This window comes from Salvelinus namaycush, chromosome 21 (assembly GCF_016432855.1).
Source record: "Salvelinus namaycush isolate Seneca chromosome 21, SaNama_1.0, whole genome shotgun sequence".
Classification (NCBI taxonomy): domain Eukaryota; kingdom Metazoa; phylum Chordata; class Actinopteri; order Salmoniformes; family Salmonidae; genus Salvelinus; species Salvelinus namaycush.
The window spans coordinates 31,906,180-31,930,289 of record NC_052327.1 but is presented as its reverse complement, the minus strand read 5'-3'; the positions used below and the strand labels follow the sequence as shown (position 1 = coordinate 31,930,289).

The window sequence follows — 24,110 nt, the reverse complement described above, 5'->3', positions numbered from 1 at the left end:
AATCCCTAAATGTCTCAGTGGACTCATCTTGGATGAGTTTCATTGCCAAGTCACAAGTATACCAAATTTCAGACACCTAATCTGCCTCTCTTCTCCTCTCTATAGTACATAAGCTCTAAAGCCCTGGAGCTCTGAGCAGACAGTGTGTGTGTGTGTGTGTGTGTGTGTGTGTGTGTGTGTGTGTGTGTGTGTGTGTGTGTGTGTGTGTGTGTGTGTGTGTGTGTGTGTGTGTGTGTGTGTTTATGTGTGTGTGAGTGTGTTTATGTGTGTGTAAGTATTCCTCACTAGTGTTGCCAGCCTCATTCCATCGCAGAGTCTCTCCACAGCACAGCAGATTTGTGAATGGTTTGATGATATGATCTGTTTGGCACACATCTCCATTCAGACCACATTCAAACTCATCCACTGTGTGTGTGTGTGTGTGTGTGTGTGTGTGTGTGTGTGTGTGTGTGTGTGTGTGTGTGTGTGTGTGTGTGTGTGTGTGTGTGTGTGTGTGTGTGTGTGTGTGTGTGTGTGTGTTACCTCAGCGCTGCTCTCTTCTTATGTTCCCCTAAATGAGGCATGTAATCCTATTAAAAGGCCAACACAGGATTACAACAATAGGAGAGTGGGAGGAAGCGAGGGAGAGAGAGAGGAGGGGGAGAGAGATTGAGCTTCCCTATTAAGTCCAACAATTTCAAGCAGACAACCTAAGAAAATTATGGTTTGATGAAGAATGCAAAAACCTAAGAAAGGAATGGAGAAACCTATCGAACCAAAAACATAGTGACCCAGAAAATCAGAGCCTACGGCTTCACTATGGTGAATCACTAAAACAATACAGAAATACACTACGGAAAAAGAAGGAACAGCACATCAGAAATCAGCTCAATGTAATTGAAGAACCCATAGAATCGAATCACTTCTGGGAAAATTGGAAAACTCTAAACTGACAACAACACAAAGTGTTATTTATCCAAAACGGAGATGTATGGATAAACCTCTTCTCCAATCTTTTTGGCTCAATAACAAAGAACAAACAAAAACATACACATGATTAATTACAAATCTTAGAATCAGCTTGTCATGTACTGACCATAGAGAGCCTTTTTATGTCTCTATTTGGTTTAGTCAGGGTGTGATTTGGGTGGGCATTCTATGTTATTTATTTCTATGATTTGTGTTTCTATGTTTTGGCCGGGTATGGTTCTCAATCAGGGACAGCTGTCTATTGTTGTCTCTGATTGGGAATCATACTTAGGCAGCCCTTTTTCCCACCTGTGATTGTGGGTAGTTATCTTTGTTAGTGGCACTTAGCCCTGTTAAGCTTCACGGTCGTTCCTTTGTTTCTTGTTTTGTTGGTGACATTAAAATAAAAGTAAAATGTACGCTCACCACGCTGCACCTTGGTCTCCTTCCGACGACGGCCGTGACAGAACTACCCACCACCAAAGGACCAAGCAGCGTGGCCAGGAGGAGCAGGGATCCTGGGCCCGGGGGAAGAGAGAGTGGAGAACATCTTGGACATGGGAGCAGGTTATGGCAGGGGACAAGACCCTGCCATGGAAACAGGCGGAAGTAGCGAGGGTGGAACGACAACGATACCAGGAATCACGGCAACGAAGCAGGCACGAGAGGCAGCCCCCCAATTTTTTGGGGGGTGGGGCACACGAGGTGATTGGCTGAGACAGGTTGGAGACCTGAGCCAACTCCTCGTGCTTACCGTAGGGAGCGTGGTACTGGTAAGGCACCGCGTTATGCGGTGGAGCGCACGGTGTCTCCAGTGCGCGTTCACAGCCCGGTGCGCTACATTCCAGCTCCCTGCATCGGCCGGGCTATAGTGGGCATCCAGCCAGGACGGATGGTGCCGGCTCAGCGCATCTGGCCGCCAGTGCGTCTCTACGGCCCAGGATTTCCTGCGCCGGCTATGCGCACTGTGTCTCCGGTGCGCCTGCACAGCCCAGTGCGTCCTGTGCTGGCGCCCCGCATTTGCCGGGCGAAAGTAACCATCCAGCCAGGACGGGTTGTGCAGGCTCTACGCTTGAGACCTGCAGTGCGCCTCCACGGCCCAGTGTATCCTGTGCCCGCCCCACGCACCAGGCCTCCAGTGTCTCTCCAGCCCGGTGAGTCCTGTGCCTGCTTCACGGACCAGGCCTCCTGTGTGTCTCCCCAGCCTGGTGAGTCCTGTGCCTGCTCCACGGACCAGGCCTCCTGTGTGTCTCCCTGGCCTGGTGAGTCCTGTGCCTGCTGCACGCACGAAGCCTCCAGTGGTGATCCATGTCACGAAGCCTCCAGTGATGATCCATGGCAACGAAGCCTCCAGTGGTGATCCATGGCACGAAGCCTCCAGTGATGATCCATGGCACGAAGCCTCCAGTGATGATCCATGGTACGAAGCCTCCAGTGATGATCCACGGCACAAAGCCTCCAGCGATGATCCATGGCACAGAGCCTCCAGCGACGGCCTCCAGTCCAAAGCCTCCAACGACGGCCTCCAGTCCGGAGCCTCCAGCGACGACCGTCAGTTTGGTTTTGTGGGTTCCCAGTCCGGGGCCCGCAGCGAAGGTTCCCAGTCCGGGGCCCGCAACGAGTCCGGGGCCCGCAACAAATTGAGACTCTGAATGCCAAATTCTGCAAAAATATCCTTTGTTTACAACGTAAAACACTAAATCATGCAGTAGAGCAGAATTAGGCCGATAACCGCTAATTATAAAAATCCAGGTAAATAGACGTTAAATTCTACAACCACCTAAAAGGAAGCGATTCCCAAACCTTCCATAACAAAGCCATCACCTACAGAGAGATTAACCTGGAGAAGAGTCCCCTAAGCAACCTGGCCCTGGGTCTCTGTTCACAAACAGACCCCACAGAGCCCCAGGACAGAAACACAATTAGGCCCAACCAAATTATGAGAAAACAAAAAGACAATTACTTGACACATTGGAAATAATTTTTTAAAAACAGAGCAAACTAGAATGCAATTTGTCCCAAAACAGAGAGTACACAGTGTCCGAATAACTGACTACTGTGACTGACCCAAAATGTAGGAAAGCTTTGACTATGTACAGACTCAGTGAGCATAGCCTTGCTATTGAGAAAGGTTGCCATAGGCAGACATGGCTCTCAAGAGAAGACAGGCTATGTGCACACTGCCCACAAAATGAGGTGGAAACTGAGCTGCACTTCCTAACCTCCTGCCAAATGTATGACCATATTAGAGACACATATTTCCCTCAGAGTACACAGATCCACAAATAATTACAAAACAAATCCAATTTTGATAAACTCCCATATCTACTGGGTGAAATAGCACAGTGTGCCATCACAGCAGCAATATTTGTTACCTGTTGCCACAAGAAAAGTGAAGAACAAACACCATTGTAAATATAACCCATATTTATGTTTATTTATTTTCACTTTTGTACTTTAACTATTTGCACATCGTTACAACACTGTGTCACAATCTGATTCCACGCTTCAAGACTGCTTCGATCACGTGGATTGGGATATGTTTCGCATTGCGTCCAACAACAACATTGACGAATACGCTGATTCGGTGAGCCAGTTCATTAGAAAGTTATTTGGCGATGTCGTACCCACAGCAACTATTAAAACATTCCCAAACCAGAAACCATGGATTGATGGCAGCATTCGCGTGAAACTGAAAGCGCGAACCACTGCTTTTAACCAGGGCAAGGTGACCGGAAACATGACCGAATACAAACAGTGTAGCTATTCCCTCCGCAAGGCAATCAAACAAGCTAAGTCCCAGTATAGAGACAAAGTAAAGTTGCAATTCAACGGCTCAGACACAAGAGGTATGTGGCAGGGTCTATAGTCAATCACGGACTACAAAAAGAAAACCAGCCCCGTCGCGGACCAGGATGTCTTGCTCCCAGACAGACTAAATAACTTCTTTGCTCGCTTTGAGGACAATACAGTGCCACTGACACGGCCCGCTACCAAAACATGCAGACTCTCCTTCACTGCAGCCGACGTGAGTAAAACATTTAAACATGTTAACCCTCGCAGGGCTGCAGGCCCAGACGGCATCCCCAGCCGCATCCTCAGAGCATGCGCAGACCAGCTGGCTGGTGTGTTTACGGACATATTCAATCAATCCTTATCCCAGTCTGCTGTCCCCACATGCTTCAAGAGGGCCACCATTGTTCCTGTTCCCAAGAAAGCTAAGGTAACTGAGCTAAACGACTACCGCCCCGTAGCACTCACTTCCGTCATCATGAAGTGCTTTGAGAGACTAGTCAAGGACCATATCACCTCCACCCTACCTGACACCCTAGACCCACTCCAATTTGCTTACCGCCCCAATAGGTCCACAGACGACGCAATCGCAACCACACTGCACACTGCCCTAACCCATCTGGACAAGAGGAATACCTACGTGAGAATGCTGTTCATCGACTACAGCTCAGCATTTAACACCATAGTACCCTCCAAACTCGTCATCAAGCTCGAGACCCTGGGTCTCGACCACGCCCTGTGCAACTGGGTACTGGACTTCCTGACGGGCCGCCCCCAGGTGGTGAGAGTAGGTAACAACATCTCCACCCCGCTGATCCTCAACACTGGGGCTCCACAAGGGTGCCTTCTGAGCCCTCTCCTGTACTCTCTGTTCACCCACGACTGCGTGGCCATGCACGCCTCCAACTCAATCATCAAGTTTGCGGACGACACTACAGTGGTAGGCTTGATTACCAACAACGACGAGACGGCCTACAGGGAGGAGGTGAGGGCCCTCGGAGTGTGGTGTCAGGAAAATAACCTCACACTCAACGTCAACAAAACAAAGGAGATGATCGTGGACTTCAGGAAACAGCAGAGGGAGCACCCCCCCTATCCACATCGACGGGACAGTAGTGGAGAGGGTAGTAAGTTTTAAGTTCCTCGGCGTACACACCACGGACAAACTGAATTGGTCCACCCACACAGACAGCGTTGTGAAGAAGGCGCAGCAGTGCCTCTTCAACCTCAGGAGGCTGAAGAAATTTGGCTTGTCACCAAAGGCACTCACAAACTTTTACAGTGCACAATCGAGAGCATCCTGTCGGGCTGTATCACCGCCTGGTACGGCAACTGCTCCGCCCACAACCGTAAGGCTCTCCAGAGGGTAGTGAGGTCTGCACAACGCATCACCGGGGGCAAACTACCTGCCCTACAGGACACCTACACCACCCGATGTCACAGGAAGGCCATAAAGATCATCAAGGACAACAACCACCCGAGCCACTGCCTGTTCACCCCGCTATCATCCAGAAGGCGAGGTCAGTACAGGTGCATCAAAGCAGGGACCAAGAGACTGAAAAACAGCTTCTATCTCAAGGCCATCAGACTGTTAAACAGCCATCACTAACATTGAGTGGCTGCTGCCAACAAACTGACTCAACTCCAGCCACTTTAATAATGGGAATTGATGTAAAAAATGTATCACTAGCCCCTTTAAACAATGCCACTTAATATAACGTTTACATACCCTACATTACTCGTCTCATATGTATATACTGTACTCTATACCATCTACTGCATCTTGCCATCTTTATGTAATGCATGTATCACTAGCCACTTTAAACTATGCCACTTTTATGTTTACATACCCTACATTACTCATCTCATATGTATATACTGTACTCGATACCATCTACTGCATCTTGCCTATGCCGTTCTGTACCATCACTCATTCATATATCTTTATGTACATATTCTTTATCCCTTTACACTTGTGTGTATAAGGTAGTAGTTGTGGAATTGTGAGGTTAGATTACTCGTTGGTTACTACTGCATTCTCGGAACTAGAAGCACAAGCATTTCGCTACACTCGCATTAACATCTGCTAACCATGTGTATGTGATAAATAAAAAGTTGATTTGATTTGTATATAGACATAATATGACTTAGAAATGTCTCTATTATTTTGGAACTTGTGTGAGTATAATATTTACTGGTAACTTTTTATTGTTTATTTCACTTTTGTTTATCCACTTCACATGCTTTGGCAATGTAAACATATGTTTCCCATGCCAATAAATCCCCTTGAACTGAATTGAATTCAATTGAGAGAGAGGAGCTACTAAGTTGTGGTAAGGTTTTTACCTCTCAGCTTTCATGTGGCCAAAAGCCTCAACATTTCCAGAAACAGTAAAAGTACGACTGTGTAAGTTCTGTATGCATGAGTTGTTCTATTTGTATTGTTAATCATCTCCAAATCAACCCTACATGTACAAGTGCATATATGTCAAACTGACCAATCCATACCCAGCTCTGCTCCATTAATTAGAGTTGGCAGGGGTGCTCTGCTCTGGTCATAGAGATATAACTACTGTAACTTCTAAAGTCAGCACAGAATAATAACCAATACACACACACAGCAACTGGGTCAGATACTGCCCTAAATTGTTCCACACACAGAGAGATAGAGATAGAGAGAGATAGCGAGAGACAGAGAGAGAGAGAGAGAGAGAGAGAGAGAGAGAGAGAGAGATAAAGAGAGAGTGGGGGGGGTAAGAGTGTATCCATACTGAGTGTGTCAGCGTAATGCTGTGTTGAACTATGGACTAATTACACATCATTATAGAGACAGACACAGTCTGACAACACAGGCATCAACTCGCGGGACAATAATTTTATAGAACAGAAATGTCTTCAATACAGTGGGGATTGTGTGATTTGATAGATTCCTGCTTACAAATGACCATGGAAAAACAACCAGTTCTGTAAGACAGAAGAGACAACAATTTAGAAATCCCAACCTTTGTATGCAACTACACCAATTTAGTCACCAGATCGAAAGACAAAGGTAGAAAAAGATTGCAGTTTAATGTTTGGGACTGGCATTTACCCAACCTGCCACAGATAATAATAATAATAGTACAAATAATAAGTAGGTGGGTGCTTAAATGTGTCCTATTTCACACATGTGAAAGTCTGTATTATACAGATGTGAATGTGATTTTTTTTTTTTTTTTTGCATATCCCACTCCCCCTGAGACACCCTGAGAGAGCGATGTCAGAGCCAGGGATCAGCCATTATTGACGGCGACCCTGGAGCAATTAGCGTTAAGTGCCTTGCTCAAGGGCACGGACAGATTTTTCACCTAGTCAGCTCTGGGATTCAAACACCAACCTTTTGATTACTGGCCCAACTCTCTTAACCGCTAGGCTACCTGCCTGTAACCGCTAGGCTGCCTGCCTGTAACCGCTAGGAGACCTGCCTGTAACCGCTAGGCTACCTGCCTGTAACCGCTAGGCTACCTGCCTGTAACCTCTAGGCTACCTGCCTGTAACCGCTAGGCTACCTGCCTGTAACCGCTAGGCTACCTGCCTGTAACCTCTAGGCTACCTGCCTGTAACCGCTAGGCTACCTGCCTGTAACCGCTAGGCTACCTGCCTGTAACCTCTAGGCTACCTGCCTGTAACCGCTAGGCTACCTGCCTGTAACCTCTAGGCTACCTGCCTGTAACCGCTAGGCTACCTGCCTGTAACCTCTAGGCTACCTGCCTGTAACCTCTAGGCTACCTGCCTGTAACCGCTAGGCTACCTGCCTGTAACCGCTAGGCTACCTGCCTGTAACCGCTAGGCTACCTGCCTGTAACCTCTAGGCTACCTGCCTGTAACCGCTAGGCTACCTGCCTGTAACCTCTAGGCTACCTGCCTGTAACCGCTAGACTACCTGACTACCTATTTTTTTTTTTGCATATCCCACTCCCCCTGAGACACCCTGAGAGAGCGATGTCAGAGCCAGGGATCAGCCATTATTGACGGCGACCCTGGAGCAATTAGCGTTAAGTGCCTTGCTCAAGGGCACGGACAGATTTTTCACCTAGTCAGCTCTGGGATTCAAACACCAACCTTTTGATTACTGGCCCAACTCTCTTAACCGCTAGGCTACCTGCCTGTAACCGCTAGGCTGCCTGCCTGTAACCGCTAGGCAACCTGCCTGTAACCGCTAGGCTACCTGCCTGTAACCGCTAGGCTACCTGCCTGTAACCGCTAGGCTACCTGCCTGTAACCGCTAGGCTACCTGCCTGTAACCGCTAGGAGACCTGCCTGTAACCGCTAGGCTACCTGCCTGTAACCACTAGGCTACCTGCCTGTAACCGCTAGGCTACCTGCCTGTAACCTCTAGGCTACCTGCCTGTAACCGCTAGGCTACCTGCCTGTAACCTCTAGGCTACCTGCCTGTAACCGCTAGGCTACCTGCCTGTAACCGCTAGGCTACCTGCCTGTAATCGCTAGACTACCTGACTACCTAATTTTTTTTTTGCATATCCCACTCCCCCTGAGACACCCTGAGAGAGCGATGTCAGAGCCAGGGATCAGCCATTATTGACGGCGACCCTGGAGCAATTAGCGTTAAGTGCCTTGCTCAAGGGCACGGACAGATTTTTCACCTAGTCAGCTCTGGGATTCAAACACCAACCTTTTGATTACTGGCCCAACTCTCTTAACCGCTAGGCTACCTGCCTGTAACCGCTAGGCTGCCTGCCTGTAACCGCTAGGCTACCTGCCTGTAACCGCTAGGCAACCTGCCTGTAACCGCTAGGCTACCTGCCTGTAACCGCTAGGCTACCTGCCTGTAACCGCTAGGCTACCTGCCTGTAACCGCTAGGCTACCTGCCTGTAACCGCTAGGAGACCTGCCTGTAACCGCTAGGAGACCTGCCTGTAACCGCTAGGCTACCTGCCTGTAACCTCTAGGCTACCTGTCTGTAACCGCTAGGCTACCTGCCTGTAACCGCTAGGCTACCTACCTGTAACCGCTAGGCTACCTGCCTGTAACCGCTAGGCTACCTGCCTGTAACCTCTAGGCTACCTGTCTGTAACCGCTAGGCTACCTGCCTGTAACCGCTAGGCTACCTGCCTGTAATCGATAGACTACCTGTTTAATCGCTAGACTACCTGACTACCTAATTTTTCCCTGTATGGAATTAGTTTGTGATTTATTCGAGTAAAGTACGTTTTTACTCAGTTCTGTCCTGCGCCTGACTCCGTCCTAACCGCTGCACACTGACACCTGACACGCACATAGAACAGATCTACCGCTACTTAGACTTGCATTCAATGAGAATGACAAATCTATAACTCACATTTCTATGTGAATTTGGTCAGCTCACCCAAAAAGTTACATATGGCAGCTTTATTAAGCTCTAACTCCCCTTTTCAACCAGTCTGGTCTCATACACTAGACGTAACATAGTAAGTGTAAATCCAGGACACTCAAATTATTATGATATGTTACGTGGTACACTGTAAACACCAATGTGCCATCATTACTCAAAACGTTTGAGGAATCCTGTTGCACTTAATATATCTGAGTAAAGTTACTTAAAGTGATTTTGTAGTCATTACTCAAACTGATAAAGTCACTGTGACCCTGTTGGGCAGTGGTCACCAACCTTTTCTGAGTCAAGATCATGCTGAGTCAAAATGCAAGCCGAGATATAGTGCTCAGATTATTTTTAAACATGACTTAAAAAAACATAAGCATATGCAACCTTAACCAATTAAAAAAACAGTTTTGTAGCAATGAGGTTTGTGCAGTAGGCCCAATACATTACCACCGCAAATTGGCTATGCTTGAATTGCCCTGTCAATGTTGTTCTTCTCAGACCATTTTGAAATTATATTTTAAAGAATGTAGGTATATGATCACACTGGTAATAGATAATTTGTTGTATTACTTGTGAGGCACAGCTGAGTGTGCATAACAATTACAGCATTATTATTTTTTTACTGGACTGATGACCTGCATCTGATGGTCAGTCTGAGGGGAGGGAACAGTGGCGAGACTGCCTCTCACCGGACTCACCATCCCTCCTCTCTCCCTTCCTCCGCTGAGAAAAGGAGACACGGTCTTCCAGCTGATGGCGAAACTCAAGTCGCACTGCATTATTTCTGCCTCAACCACCAATTCATGTTGTTTTCCTATGATCAGAGAAAGTTAAATATTCCTTGATATTAAAAAAGACAAAAGATGCTAATAATAAGGCAAGCTTATGGGAACACTTTGCTATACTCATTCATTGCAGCTGCAGTGCTGGTTGTAGTGTGAGTGGAAGTAGGGAGAACACACATTTTATGGCTTATAAAAGTATTGAACAAAGTGTTGACACTAGTGCTGAATAACAACTTAAACATCTTAAACTTACTCATAAAAACAGCAGCTCTTTGCTGTATTCGTCAAGTCTCTCTTTAGTCATGGTTTAAAACATTTTGTAATCTCACAGTATCAACTTTGCTGTTTCCAGCCTTCTTTTTACAGTCTACTGTGCAGACTCAGTGATCTGAGCTTTCTGATTAGCTACAACGGTAGGCCTATAGGTGCACTTGATTTGCTCTCTGGGCCTGCCGTGTAGGCAGAGATTTAACTTCAGACAGATGAAATGATTCAAAATGAAACACTTTGCCTTCCCAGCGCTAGGGCTGCTGAATCAATTGCACTTTCCGCCAACAGCATGAATCAAAATAGTAACACAAGGCTGTATCGTTGTGTTTTTTACAGAAATGTTTGGTGATCGACTAGGAATTCCTTGGAGATTGACCAGTCACGGTTGGTGACCACTACTGTAGGGGGTAGAGATTTGAGTTGTAACAGCTTGAACCTTTTGAGTAACGCCCCCACTAAGTCATACCTCAAATATAATTTCCCAGTGTGCCTTACCTTTTCTAGTGACTTGTAGAGTTACCACCCATGACTGTAATTGTTAGCGAAAGAAACATGATTGTAATCTCATTCATTTTCAGTCCTGTGGCCTTCACCAAGTGAGTTCCTAGATGGATGGTATCACTATAATTTATTTATGACAATAATTATATATATCATAAAGACTTATTCTGAGGCATAGCAAAATTGCAGTAACTTTTACAAAATTCCAGGTAAAAAAAAATCCTGGTTGAAGGATTTCCTGGAATCTTCAAACTGTGATTTCTGGAAAACCTGGGAAATTTACTACTAACATCTCATTTAGTTTTGAGTCAGTTCCACATAAATATTTTAAGTAAAAATTACTTTTCATTGACTTTGAGTTCAATTTATTAGAACTACACTGCTCAAAAAAATAAAGGGAACACTTAAACAACACAATGTAACTCCAAGTCAATCCCACTTCTGTGAAATCAAACTGTCCACTTAGGAAGCAACACTGATTGACAATAAATTTCACATGCTGTTGTGCAAATGGAATAGACAAAAGGTGGAAATTATAGGCAATTAGCAAGACACCCTCAATAAAGGAGTGGTTCTGCAGGTGGTGACCACAGACCACTTCTCAGTTCCTATGCTTCCTGGCTGGTGTTTTGGTCACTTTTGAATGCTGGCAGTGCTTTCACTCTAGTGGTAGCATGAGACGGAGTCTACAACCCACACAAGTGGCTCAGGTAGTGCAGCTCATCCAGGATGGCACATCAATGCGAGCTGTGGCAAGAAGGTTTGCTGTGTCTGTCAGCGTAGTGTCCAGAGCATGGAGGCGCTACCAGGAGATAGGCCAGTACATCAGGAGATGTGGAGGAGGCCGTAGGAGGGCAACAACCCAGCAGCAGGACCGCTACCTCCGCCTTTGTGCAAAGAGGAGCACTGCCAGAGCCCTGAAAAATGACCTCCAGCAGGCCACAAATGTGCATGTGTCAGCATATGGTCTCACAAGGGGTCTGAGGATCTCATCTCGGTACCTAATGGCAGTCAGGCTACCTCTGGCGAGCACATGGAGGGCTGTGCGGCCCCACAAAGAAATGCCACCCCACACCATGACTGACCCACCGCCAAACCGGTCATGCTGGAGCATGTTGCAGGCAGCAGAACGTTCTCCACGGCGTCTCCAGACTCTGTCACGTCTGTCACATGTGCTCATGTGCTCAGTGTGAACCTGCTTTCATCTGTGAAGAGCACAGGGCGCCAGTGGCGAATTTGCCAATCTTGGTGTTCTCTGGCAAATGCCAAAAGTCCTGCACGGTGTTGGGCTGTAAGCACAACCCCCACCTGTGGACGTCGGGCCCTCATACCACCCTCATGGAGTCTGTTTCTGACCGTTTGAGCAGACACATGCACATTTGTGGCCTGCTGGAGGTCATTTTGCAGGGCTCTGGCAGTGCTCCTCTTTGCACAAAGGCGGAGGTAGCGGTCCTGCTGCTGGGTTGTTGCCCTCCTACGGCCTCCTCCACATCTCCTGATGTACTGGCCTATCTCCTGGTAGCGCCTCCATGCTCTGGACACTACGCTGACAGACACAGCAAACCTTCTTGCCACAGCTCGCATTGATGTGCCATCCTGGATGAGCTGCACTACCTGAGCCACTTGTGTGGGTTGTAGACTCCGTCTCATGCTACCACTAGAGTGAAAGCACTGCCAGCATTCAAAAGTGACCAAAACACCAGCCAGGAAGCATAGGAACTGAGAAGTGGTCTGTGGTCACCACCTGCAGAACCACTCCTTTATTGAGGGTGTCTTGCTAATTGCCTATAATTTCCACCTTTTGTCTATTCCATTTGCACAACAGCATGTGAAATTTATTGTCAATCAGTGTTGCTTCCTAAGTGGACAGTTTGATTTCACAGAAGTGGGATTGACTTGGAGTTACATTGTGTTGTTTACGTGTTCCCTTTATTTTTTTGAGCAGTGTATTTTAGTTAATAATGCCTTGGGGTTTACTATGCAATCAGCTCTCACGTCAGAATTAGTATTTAAGGTTAAGTTTAGGCATTAACTAAAAATAGAATACAGTTTCAATGTAAATAGTACGGTGTAAATAGTCCGGTGTCAACGTAAATAGTCTGGGTGGCTTTTGATTAATTGTTCACCAGTCTTATGGCTTGGGGGTAGAAGCTGTTAAGGAGCCTTTTGGACCTAGACTTGGCGCTCCGATACTGCTTGCCGTGAGGTAGCAGAGAGAACAGTCTATGACTTGGGTGACTGGAGTTTGACAATTTTTGGGGATTCCTCTGATACCGCCTAGTATAGGCCCCAGTGACGTACTGGGCTGTATGCACTACCATCTGTAGCGCCTTACGGTTGGATGCCAAGCAGTTGCCATACCAGGCGGTGATGCAACCAGTCAGGATGCCCTCAATGGCGCAGCTGTAGAACTTTTTGAGGATCTGGGGACCCATGCCAAATCTTTTCAGTCTCCTGAGGGGGAAAAGGTGTTGTCGTGCCCTCTTCATAACTGTCTTGGTGTGTTTGGACCATGATAGTTTGTTGGTTATGTGGACACCAAGGAACTTGAAACTCTCGACCCGCTCCACTACAGCCACGTCCATGTTAATGGGGGCCTGTTCGGCCCTCCTTGTCCTGTAGTCTACGATCAGCTCCTTTGTCTTGCTCACATTGAGGGAGAGGGTGTTGTCCTGGTACAACACCGCCAGGTGTTTGACCTCCTCCCTATAGGCTGTCTTATCGTTGTTGGTGATCATGACTACCACCATTGTGTTTTCAGCAAACTTAATGATGGTGTTGGAGTCGTGCTTGGCCACGCAGTCGTGGGTGAACAGGGAGTACAGGAGGGGACTAAGCACGCACCCCTGAGGGGTCCCAGTGGCAGATGTGTGGCAGATGTGTTGTTGCCTACCCTTACCACCTGGGGACGGCCCGTAAGGAAGTCCAGGATCCAGTTGCAGAGGGAGGTGTTTAGTCCCAGGGTCATTAGCTTAGTGATGAGCTTTGTGGGCAATATGGTGTTGAACGCTAAACTTTAATCAATGAATAACATTCTTACATAGGTGTTCCTTTTGTCCAGGTGGGAAAGGGCAGTTTGGAGTGCGATTGAGATTGCGTCATCTGTGGATCTGTTGGGGCGGTATGCGAATTGGAGTTGGTTGAGTGTTTCTGGGATGATGGTGTCGATATGAGCAATGACCAGCCTTTCAAAGCACTTCATAGCTACCAACGCAAGTGCTACGGGGCGGTAGTCTATTAGGCAGGTTACCTTCACTTTCTTGGGCACAGGGACTATGGTGGTCTGCTTGAAACATGTAGGTATTACTGACTCAGTCAGGGAGAGGTTGAAAATGTCAGTGAAGACACTTGCTAGTTGGTCAGGGTGGATGGGTTGGTGTATAAGGTGAATGTCTGGCAACCCAAAGGTTGCATGTTCAATTCTCATCATGAGAACGTAGCATTTGCAACTACTTAGCATGTTAGCTAACCCTTCCCTTAAACTTAACCCTATAACCTAACCCCTAGCCCAGCTAACGTTAGCCACAACAAATTGGAATTCGTAAAAAATGTAGGACTATTGCAAATTCGTAACATATTGTACAAATTGCAATTCCTAACATATCATACGAATTGTAATTCGTAACATATCATACAAAATGGATGATGGACATCCACAAATTAATACATACCATTGGAAACGTAACATATCATACTAAATGCAAGAAGACATATTAGTTTACCCCTGAGTCCAGGTTGTTTCAACAAGTTTACAGGACATTATCCCTTGGCCAGGCAACAGCCACAATTTACCTGCGACACTGCACGCATTATAGTCATTAATCACATAACATATCCAAACGAAGGCGAACAGCACACATGAAACTGCTAGTGAAAGTAACACATGTCTCATTAACACTCACACTGACACACACAGAGGCTATAAATACACTGGATATTTCATGGTGAGTAGTAGGAGAAGCAGACGGTTGAAATAAGGAGAGAAACGGGACCGGTGCCCATCCTACCGCCTCGTTTGCATCTCCAGACAGTCCAGACATAATAGCGCAGCGATATAACAAGAAGTTAACAAATAAACCGAAGGAGATGGCAAGGTGCTAAACCGCAAGACTGGTCTAACCCGCTTGTAATAACAGTTTTTCCTCAGATACCATTGTTTTAGTTATTCATTGTTAGGAATGACACACACACACACACACACAATTAATCATTGCATTTACAGAGTCACACAACCAACAATTGGGATTTGAGAAACTATAGGCGAGGATTAAATTAGTACTTACATGAGTTGTGTTGGAAACTGCGACGGCAGACAAATATCCGACGATAATAACAGTAAAATCAACACGGCGTGTGGTCTGTAGGTGTCCATTGCCAGGCGCCAACTCCCCGTCCAAACACACGCACGCACATTCATACACTACGCCCCTCTCCAGCGTGTTTGAGTGTGTAGAATGGTCCACGCCAAGCCAGTAGTGTGTGTCACACACTCGGAGATAACCCAGCCCCGCCACCGACAATCTGATCAACTGGCATCAGCGCTCTAACAGGTACCGGATTGGTACCTCTCTCTCTCTCTGTCTGTCTGAGGTGATGGTAGTCACAGATACATAGCCTATCAGGGATGTTCTATTGGGTTGACATCTCTCTCTCTCGCGCGCGCACGCACACACACACCATATTTTACTCAGTTTGATGTTAAATCATTTCTCGGGGAGTCCTTACCAATCATCATCAATCCCCCAGACAGACAGAGAGACATAGCGACAGCGTGAGTGACAGGTAGCAGACTTGTCAGAAGACAGCGGTGACTGATAAGTTATTGATCGCACCGTTGAACAGACTGTTATGAGATAGCGATTTACAGTATCAAATTCTTCACAACGTGATCCATCTAAAGGGTTTTACAAGATTCCCTACCTTTACAAGTGCTATGAGTGACATAATGGCTACAGGGCCAAGGATGTTGTGCCAACAGCTAGGCCAACATAGCCTTTGGTTCTTATGCCAACAAGACAAGCATTATGTACAGCAGGGGTTACAGTAAATATGCAATCACACAATCACCTACTCTATATGTTTTCCTATGGGTTGTCTAAAATATTGGTGGTAGATTTAAAAATAAAATGGGCTGAGAAAACAATGTAACCAATCTACTGTATCTATTTCAGGTGACACCCAGACTGTGTTATTGGTTCTAGTTCCAATTATTAGGCTCTCAGAGTCCATGTCTGATTGGACAACAGAGGAGCCAGTCAGATAGTCCGACCCAGAGGCAGGGCAGGGTAACACATCTGGGATGCTTGGGGATTTGGTTATCAATCGTTGCTTAGCAACCACACACACCATCTCTCTCATCCTCTCACCCTCTCTCTCTCTCATCTCCCATTCTCTCGCTCTCTCACATGCGCATGCACGCACGCACACATGCACACACACACACACACACACACACACACACAAACACACACACGCACTCTCTCTTATACATAAATTGTCTGTCTCCATCCACAGAGGTGTAAGCGAGGGAGCAGATGTAACATTGAGATGTATTCTACAGTGAGATCTGTTAGACATGGAGAGGAGAGACATAGAGAGGAGAGAGGAGAGACATATAGAGGAGAGACAGAGAGGAGAGACATAGAGAGGAGAGACATGGAGAGGAGAGACATAGAGAGGAGAAATGTAGAGAGGAGAGAGGAGAGACATAGAGAGGAGAAACATAGAGAGGAGAGACATTAAGAGGAGAAACATAGAGAGGAGAGAGGAGAGACATAGAGAGGAGAGACATAGAGAGGAGAAACATAGAGAGGAGAAATGTAGAGAGGAGAGACATAGAGAGGAGAAACATAGAGAGGAGAGAGGAGAGACATAGAGAGGAGAAACATAGAGAGGAGAGAGGAGAGACATAGAGAGGAGCGACATAGAGAGGAGAAACACAGAGAGGGGAAACGTAGAGAGGAGAGACAGAGAGGGGAGAGACAGAGGGAGGGGAGACAGATGGAGGAGAGACAGAAAGAGGAGAGACAGAGGAGAGAGAGAGGAGCGATATAGAGAGGAGAGACATAGAGAGGAGAAACATAGAGTGGAGTAGCATAGAGAGGAGAGACAGAGGGAGGAGAGACAGACGGAGGAGAGACAGAAAGAGGAGAGACAGAGAGAGAGAGGAGCAATATAGAGAGGAGAGACATAGAGAGGAGAAATGTAGAGAGGAGAGACAGAGAGAGGAGAAACATAGAGAGGAGAAACATAGAGAGGAGAACTGTAGAGAGGAGAGACAGAGAGAGGAGACAGAGAGAGGAGAGAGACGAGGAGAGACAGAAAGAGGAGAGACATAGAGAGGAGAAACACAGAGAGGAGAAACGTAGAGAGGAGAGACAGAGAGAGGAGAGACAGAGGGAGGAGAGACAGACGGAGGAGACAGAAAGAGGAGAGACAGAGGAGAGAGAGAGGAGCGATATAGAGAGGAGAGACATAGAGAGGAGAAACATAGAGTGGAGTAGCATAGAGAGGAGAGACAGAGAGAGGACAGACAGAGAGGATAGACATATAGAGGAGAGACATAGAGAGGAGAGAGAGACAGAGGAAATAAGCAGAGAGAAAGGAAGGACATAATAGTGCTGAAAGACATGAGGATGGAGGCCTTGACAGACAATAGACCGAGATGGAGCTGCCAGTCTCTAGACTGGGGATGCAGAGGTGCTAGACTAATGCCTGCTATACACACTCTCTCAGCACAGCACATATGTCTTTGTTCTGTGTGTTTACGTGTGTGCAAGCTGTGTGCGTCTGTGCACGTCTGCATGTACAACTTCTACTTTTCAGTCCTGTAGTCCAGTGTTTCCCTACCCTGGTCCTCCAGTACCGCCAACAGTCCACATTTCTACTGTAACCCTGGACAAGCACACCTGATTCAACCTGTCAACTAATCATCAAGCCCTCAATGAGTTGAATAAGGTGTGTTTGTCAAGGGCTACAATGAAACTGTGTACTGTTGGGGGTACTGGAGGACCAAGGTTGGGAAACACAACTGTAGTCCACTAGGAGCCATTACTGAGAGGATGTTGCCACCTGCTGGACATGAAGCGAATATACAGGAATAATTGTAGTGCTGAAAGTTTGATTGAAAACAATTGACTGTTGTGGATGTACATATAAGAGAGCAGAAGGAAAAATAATAGTTGCAGATTACATAACACACTCAAATATGAAACCAAAAGTCCTTTAAGGTTGTGGAATAAATCTCTTTTTATATTTATTCTTTAGACTTTAGGTAAACAGCCGGTTTTTACAGCACAATTTGCATAATAATATCTCAACACATCCTGTGTACAACCACAAAACCAGAACGCTAGAATCTCAATTTTTACACTGAATGAAAAACAAGACAATTTTACAAGCATAATCTTTATACAGTCGGAATACAATTTCCGATAAATCTATACATATTCTCTCTTTTTAAACATAATCTGGAAGCAAAAATATTGACAGACCATCAACAAAACATGCAACATCCAGGTTGGCTCGGTGACGTCTGTGACATGGTTGTACAGTCAGACACCCATGGGTTGACAATAGAGTCTGATCACATAAGTACCTCACACACACCACTAGAGACAGACAGACAGACAGACAGACAGACAGACAGACAGACAGACAGACAGACAGACAGACAGACAGACAGACAGACAGACAGACAGACAGGTTTGAGTTTTTTGTCATTTTTGTTTTACACTCACATGCTCGAACATCAGACAATATGATTCATCAATCTCTGTAGAAAATAAAAACACTTTGTATTTACACAGATCAGATGAGTCTGCCACATTCACACCCAACAGATACACGTTTGGTTGGTTTCACGGTTACTAGCGACGGACTTAGGAACAATGTATATTAACTATCTAGCTAAAGGAAATGTAAGGAGACCATTAAGGGTTGTTGGACAGTCCTGGAGTTGGGCATTGAAAACAACCTCTCATTATTTTTCCTCAGACTCATCATCATTGATTTATACATACATGTTGGTGGTTGTATCAAACATACAGATTGATGTCTCTTTAGATGTGTACATTGTGAAACAATATGTACCTTAAATTGTCTGTGAATGTAGATGTTTTTTTGAGTTTTTCTATTGCCTTGGAAATCAAAAAGAGTGGTGTCTGAACTTCTTCATACAGCACAGATAACATGACTCAACATCATCCCAACATGGAGACACTAACTGGAACAGATACTTAAACTTGCATGTCATGACACGTTACACAGGACAAGGAAATCAGTCAACGATGTAATACTAAAGTGCCCAAGCTTCATGTATATGATAACAGCTGTTAAGTAGTAAAAAAATCTCTCTATTTTTTTATCCTTTTCTTCAATAATATATAAACCAAAATAAATTAAAATTCTATTCATAAGATACATATTTTCAGACACAATGTTCACTGATATTACATGTTAAGAAAATGCATTCAAACACAAGGTCTATGTTGCATAGAATGACTTCAACACAACCAATGGGTTTGCTTACAAAACAAGGTTGGCACGACAATATCATTTTCTGTAAAACTAACCCTCTTTAAAATCACGTTTTTTTTGTCTTATGAACATGTGTGACATCTTGACTCAGTGTCTGAATTTCGAGCCTCTGATATGGACTTCATTTATTAGGAAATTGCATCTGTCCTCCCTAGTTGCTCAGTGATATGCCTTCAGACACTGACAGTAGGGTTGAGAGTACTAGCTCTGTAGGGTCACTTGATGATGTTGTTCACTATGATCCACTATATAGATCACTGACAATAATAATATACTAACAACAGTAGCGCCATATGGTTCTGAGCCTATAGATCTGGACTCTATATCAGTGTGTATCAGTGTGTCCTGCCCGTGTTATGACTGGGACATAGGTAATGACTTAGAGCTTTGATCAGAGGCAGTGACAAAGGCTGGTTCACTGTGTTGTCACATTACATCCACTGACACTGACTGCACAGTGTACAATTTACAGTGTACTGTTTACAGAGTACAATTTACAGTGTACTGTTTACAGTGTACTGTTTACAGCAAGATGTTGGGTGTTCTGTTAAACAAACTTTTTTTTTACAGAACCAGACTGTGATGTCACACACGCAGAGGACAGGTGTGTCTAACTGGTGCTTTAACATAGAATAGGTGAGCAGCCCAGCAGCACAAACACGGGAGCAGAGCACTTCACCAGAGAGAGGCTACACATCCCTCTGTCCGATTGCAGGTTGGTCAAGGTGGCGGGCAATCTCGGTTTTGCTCTCAAACCAAAACAATTGTTTAAGCCTCCAGTCACATGTGCGTAAGACATCACAAAAACATAACCAGCCTGATGGGTCCAGTAAAATCATGTGATCTTCCTCAGTGAGTAACTTTCAGGACATAATAAGGGGAGGGGACGGGAAGATTCCTACACACTGCTGTCCGTATATGGGATGGACTCTCTCACAACACAATATATCAGACTGCCATGAGTTTGAAGGGAAGGGACCTGACATTCTCTTCTATCTGTTCTCTTCTCCCCCCCTGTAAGAGGAGGGATATCCATGTACTAGTTCTCCTCTCTGTCTAAGTTGTGCTATGAGTTCTACATTGACCAGTTGAACTGCATTTTCCTATTTTCCCACTGTATAACACCCAGAATAACTGCATAACACCAGAGCTAAAGGGATTGGATTGTCTGTGCTCCTTCCATACCCTTGTCTGTACAGAATGTAGTCTTTAGAATAAACTGTACAGGAGACACCTCATATCATCTGTAATTATGTATCTATGGTCATAAATAACATTTCTCTGTACACTGTGTCTCTGATATGATTCATATTCTGACATATATCTATCTAAATCTGAATGTACATTTACATCTATCCAGGTAAGGTCAAGTTGGAGTTTTATGGCTGTTGGCAACAAACTGTAATGGTACATTACTGCCACCTACTGGACTTGAGAGTTCAGGTATGGTCAGGTTTCGTTAATTACTTATCAACCATATAATTGCACTGTACTTTTTGTACACAACATAAATAGAATTTTACAACAAACATTCCATACTTTTTCAAGCAGCCAAGGACAAAAACACACAAACAAATACATCAATTTGAGCCCCACTCACTGACTGACTGACATTTTCACAGATCAATCACAATAATGATAATGATCTGATAAGCCATAAACAACAGTATCAGATCCAGACAGAACAGAAATGATTAGTTCCATCATGGTAACTATCTTTGTGATATTGCTGCCCAGTCCTGTTTGACGTCAGGTTTTGCATCCGACATGTCGAGCAGAGAGCTGAGAGGTGGTGAGATGTGTGTGTCCTCTTACAGCGGAGGACTTCTTCATTCCTCGGTGCGTGTGTGTGTGTGTGTGTGTGCTGGCAGTCTACCCAATCAGGGTACAGTCTCTGACAGTCTTTGGTCCAATTAAGAATCAGGGTAAAGTCCATGTATGGCAGTGGGAGAGGGAATAGGAGGATCAGTTCTTTCTGGGCATGTCCGTACCTGCAACCCCTCTTCCTTCCCTCTTATCTCTTCTTCTCCTCACCCTCTCTTTTCTTTTCATACAGAATAACACAAAGGGGATGAAGGGCACTGTGTAACTCAACTCCTCCTCCTCCTCGTCTTGACAAAGAACAGCCATTGACCAAGAGTATTCATTGATCTTCACTGACCTCTGGTTGACCCCTCGGTGTCCTCTCAAGTTGATCTCTCATGACTGGTTGTGTGTGGAGCTGACCAGCAGCTTGTGCCAGCTGACCACCCTCTTCCTCATGTCCACCTTGTCCAGCCAGATGTAGGCCTCTCCTATCAGGGTCTTCTTCATAAACTTACCCCCGTTAGACACCAGGAACAACTAGGGACAGGGGGAACACACACACATACTTGTAGTGTCCTGTGTGTTTGTTTTGTGTTTGTCTGTGTGCGTTCACGCGAGTGTGTGAAAAGTACTGGTATTACAGAACAGTCATAGGGGCTGTTGGAACAATAAAAAGTCTGAATAAAGCAGGACACCAGAGTAAAATAAACACAAGGTCTTAGAGTGTGTGTGTTACCTGCAGGGAGTGTCCGGTGGGGTTGAGGCTGAACTTAAAGGTCTCGTTGAAGGAGGGTTCTCTGTCGTGACGACACACTCTGGTCTTCTTCTTGATAATCCTCTTCTGAGTCGCCACGTTCACCACATACAGCTTCACATAGAGATCTACAGACAGACACACAGTCAGACGGTCAGACAGTCAGTGAGGCGGACAGACAGACAGACAGACAGACAGGCAGACAGGCAGACAGACAGACAGACAGACAGACAGACAGACAGACAGACAGACAGACAGACAGACAGACAGACAGACAGACAGACAGACAGACAGACAGACAGACAGACAGACACATAGTCAGACGGTCAGTGAGGCAGACACACACACAGTTACCTGGTAGGTGGTCTGGGCTCTTGAATTTGTAAGTGATGTTTCTACACTGTAGGACTTCCAGGATCAGCTGGTCTCCCTCTTGTTTCACCTCCTTCTTCAGAGCCACCTTGATCTCCCCCATCACCTGGGTCTTACCCCCACCCCCTGGGAGAGGAGGGACAGAAGGGGTAGGAGGGAACAAGGGGGGGGCAGCAAGTGACAGAGTGAGAGAGAGACAGAGGCAACGTTACAGCGAGATACACACACCCTTCCTCTCTGCAGATGTAAATTATTCAACACCAATGCATTATTGACATACTGCCTGCACCAAAATGGAACCAGGGGAGAACTCTCCTCTCTCCAGTTTCACTAAACTCAGTTCTGAACCCAAAACCATTCTCCGCCACGTCACTGTGGCTGTAACTCGGTTAGAGGTCAGGTTGGGAAACGCTCATTTCCAGTAAAGGTCGAGAGGTCAGTTGCCAATGATAATGAACCTTTGAACTGGCTGCCCAGTTGTGCACTAAGATGGCCTCTAGTCTATTGTTATGGAGTGAAACTGGAGAAACTGAGAGAAAGAGAGAGGCCACCATGACACGTGAGCTATCTGAATCCTAGATATAGTTATGACACAGAGAGCAAGATAGTTACTTCCTATGTATGGGACCAGGCATTTAGAGGTAGGCTTAAAGCAGCCTGTTGGTGTTATTTCCTGTTCTGTCCAGCAGATGGCAGACATGTAAAGACAAAGTTTATTGGGAGAAACTGGCACACGCACACACACACAGACACACACACACACACACACACACACAGAGACACACGCACACGCACACACACACACACACACAGTCTTACCCTCGCTGTCTGATAGCGAGAGTGGCAGTCCTCTAAACTTGTCAGGACCGTTGGGGATGATCTTCCCTCTGTTGGAAATGAACACACATTAGATCCACAGATACAAAACATGTATGTGATACATCATCCACCACCACAAGTCTGTGGACTTTTCTTGGGGATTTAACACAAGTCTTCAGGTCTTAGGTAAGGTCACCCATCATTCTGGCACCCCCCACACACAGGCTGTTTACTCACATGCATGGGACCTGGAAGATGGCGCTGTCCACCCCTGTGCCAGCCCCCTCGTCTCCATCCAGACCCCCATACCCCTCCATCAGACTGGGGGCTGAGGACACCACCGGCCCAGACACATCCCCCAACCTGTGGCCTGGTCCTACAGAGGGTTGGGGGAAAGAGAGAGAGAGGGAGAGAGAGGAGGGGCAGTGAATAACTGCATGTGTGTGAGTGTAGGAGGGAGAGAAAGTGAGATTCATTTCACTTCCTTGATAATGTGTGTCCATAATATTCTATAAACTATAATATAAAAATGGTTATTACTATTCTCATATATGGATGTGAATGTTGAAGCTACATCGGTGGGACAGTGTTTATTTATTTGATTATGTGGATCTCCATTAGCTGTTACTAACAGCTTTTCCTTCTGGTGTCCATAACAACAAAAAAGTGTTCAATGAACATACCCTGCCTAAGCTTACAGATAATAATACATTTACTGACAAACAGACTAAAACAAACATGGGTGACATTTCCCTTAAATAACAATCCATCATGATGTAGCTATAATGCATTGTAAGACCTGTCATGAGCATGTATGGCCCCTTTATAATGTCTTCTCACCCCTTATAAAGGGTCATACATCCTTTTAACAAGATATAAAGCATTATAACTGAAAGATTTATGTAAAGTGTTACTGATACATATAAACCATGGAATAAACATGATGTAATAGCAAAGTACGTACGGTAACATAAATATAATAATAATTTATAAACATGCTAAAATAATAGTTATGGTAATTACTTGAATAGATGGGCATATTTATTATGATTTGTAAATGTATTTTTTACCCCAATTTCATGATATCCAATTGGTAGTTACAGTCTTGTCCCATCGCTGCAACTCCCATATGGACTCAGGAGAGGCGAAGGTCTAGAGCCAT

At 45.6% G+C, this 24,110-nt stretch overlaps 1 protein-coding gene across 1 annotated transcript in view; it reads right to left on the bottom strand.

Annotated features, from left to right (window-relative positions):
• Window positions 1-13,409, bottom strand: part of LOC120065854 (voltage-dependent calcium channel subunit alpha-2/delta-1-like) — a 117,419-nt gene extending 104,010 nt beyond the window's left edge. Inside the window, exons 1-2 of the mRNA XM_039016902.1 lie at window positions 13,311-13,409; window positions 523-569 (exon numbers count right to left, since the gene is read on the bottom strand). Coding sequence (XP_038872830.1) covers window positions 523-569; window positions 13,311-13,409 — 146 coding nt within the window. The remainder of the gene's footprint in view (window positions 1-522; window positions 570-13,310) is intronic.
• Between the last annotated feature and the right edge of the window lie 10,701 nt (window positions 13,410-24,110).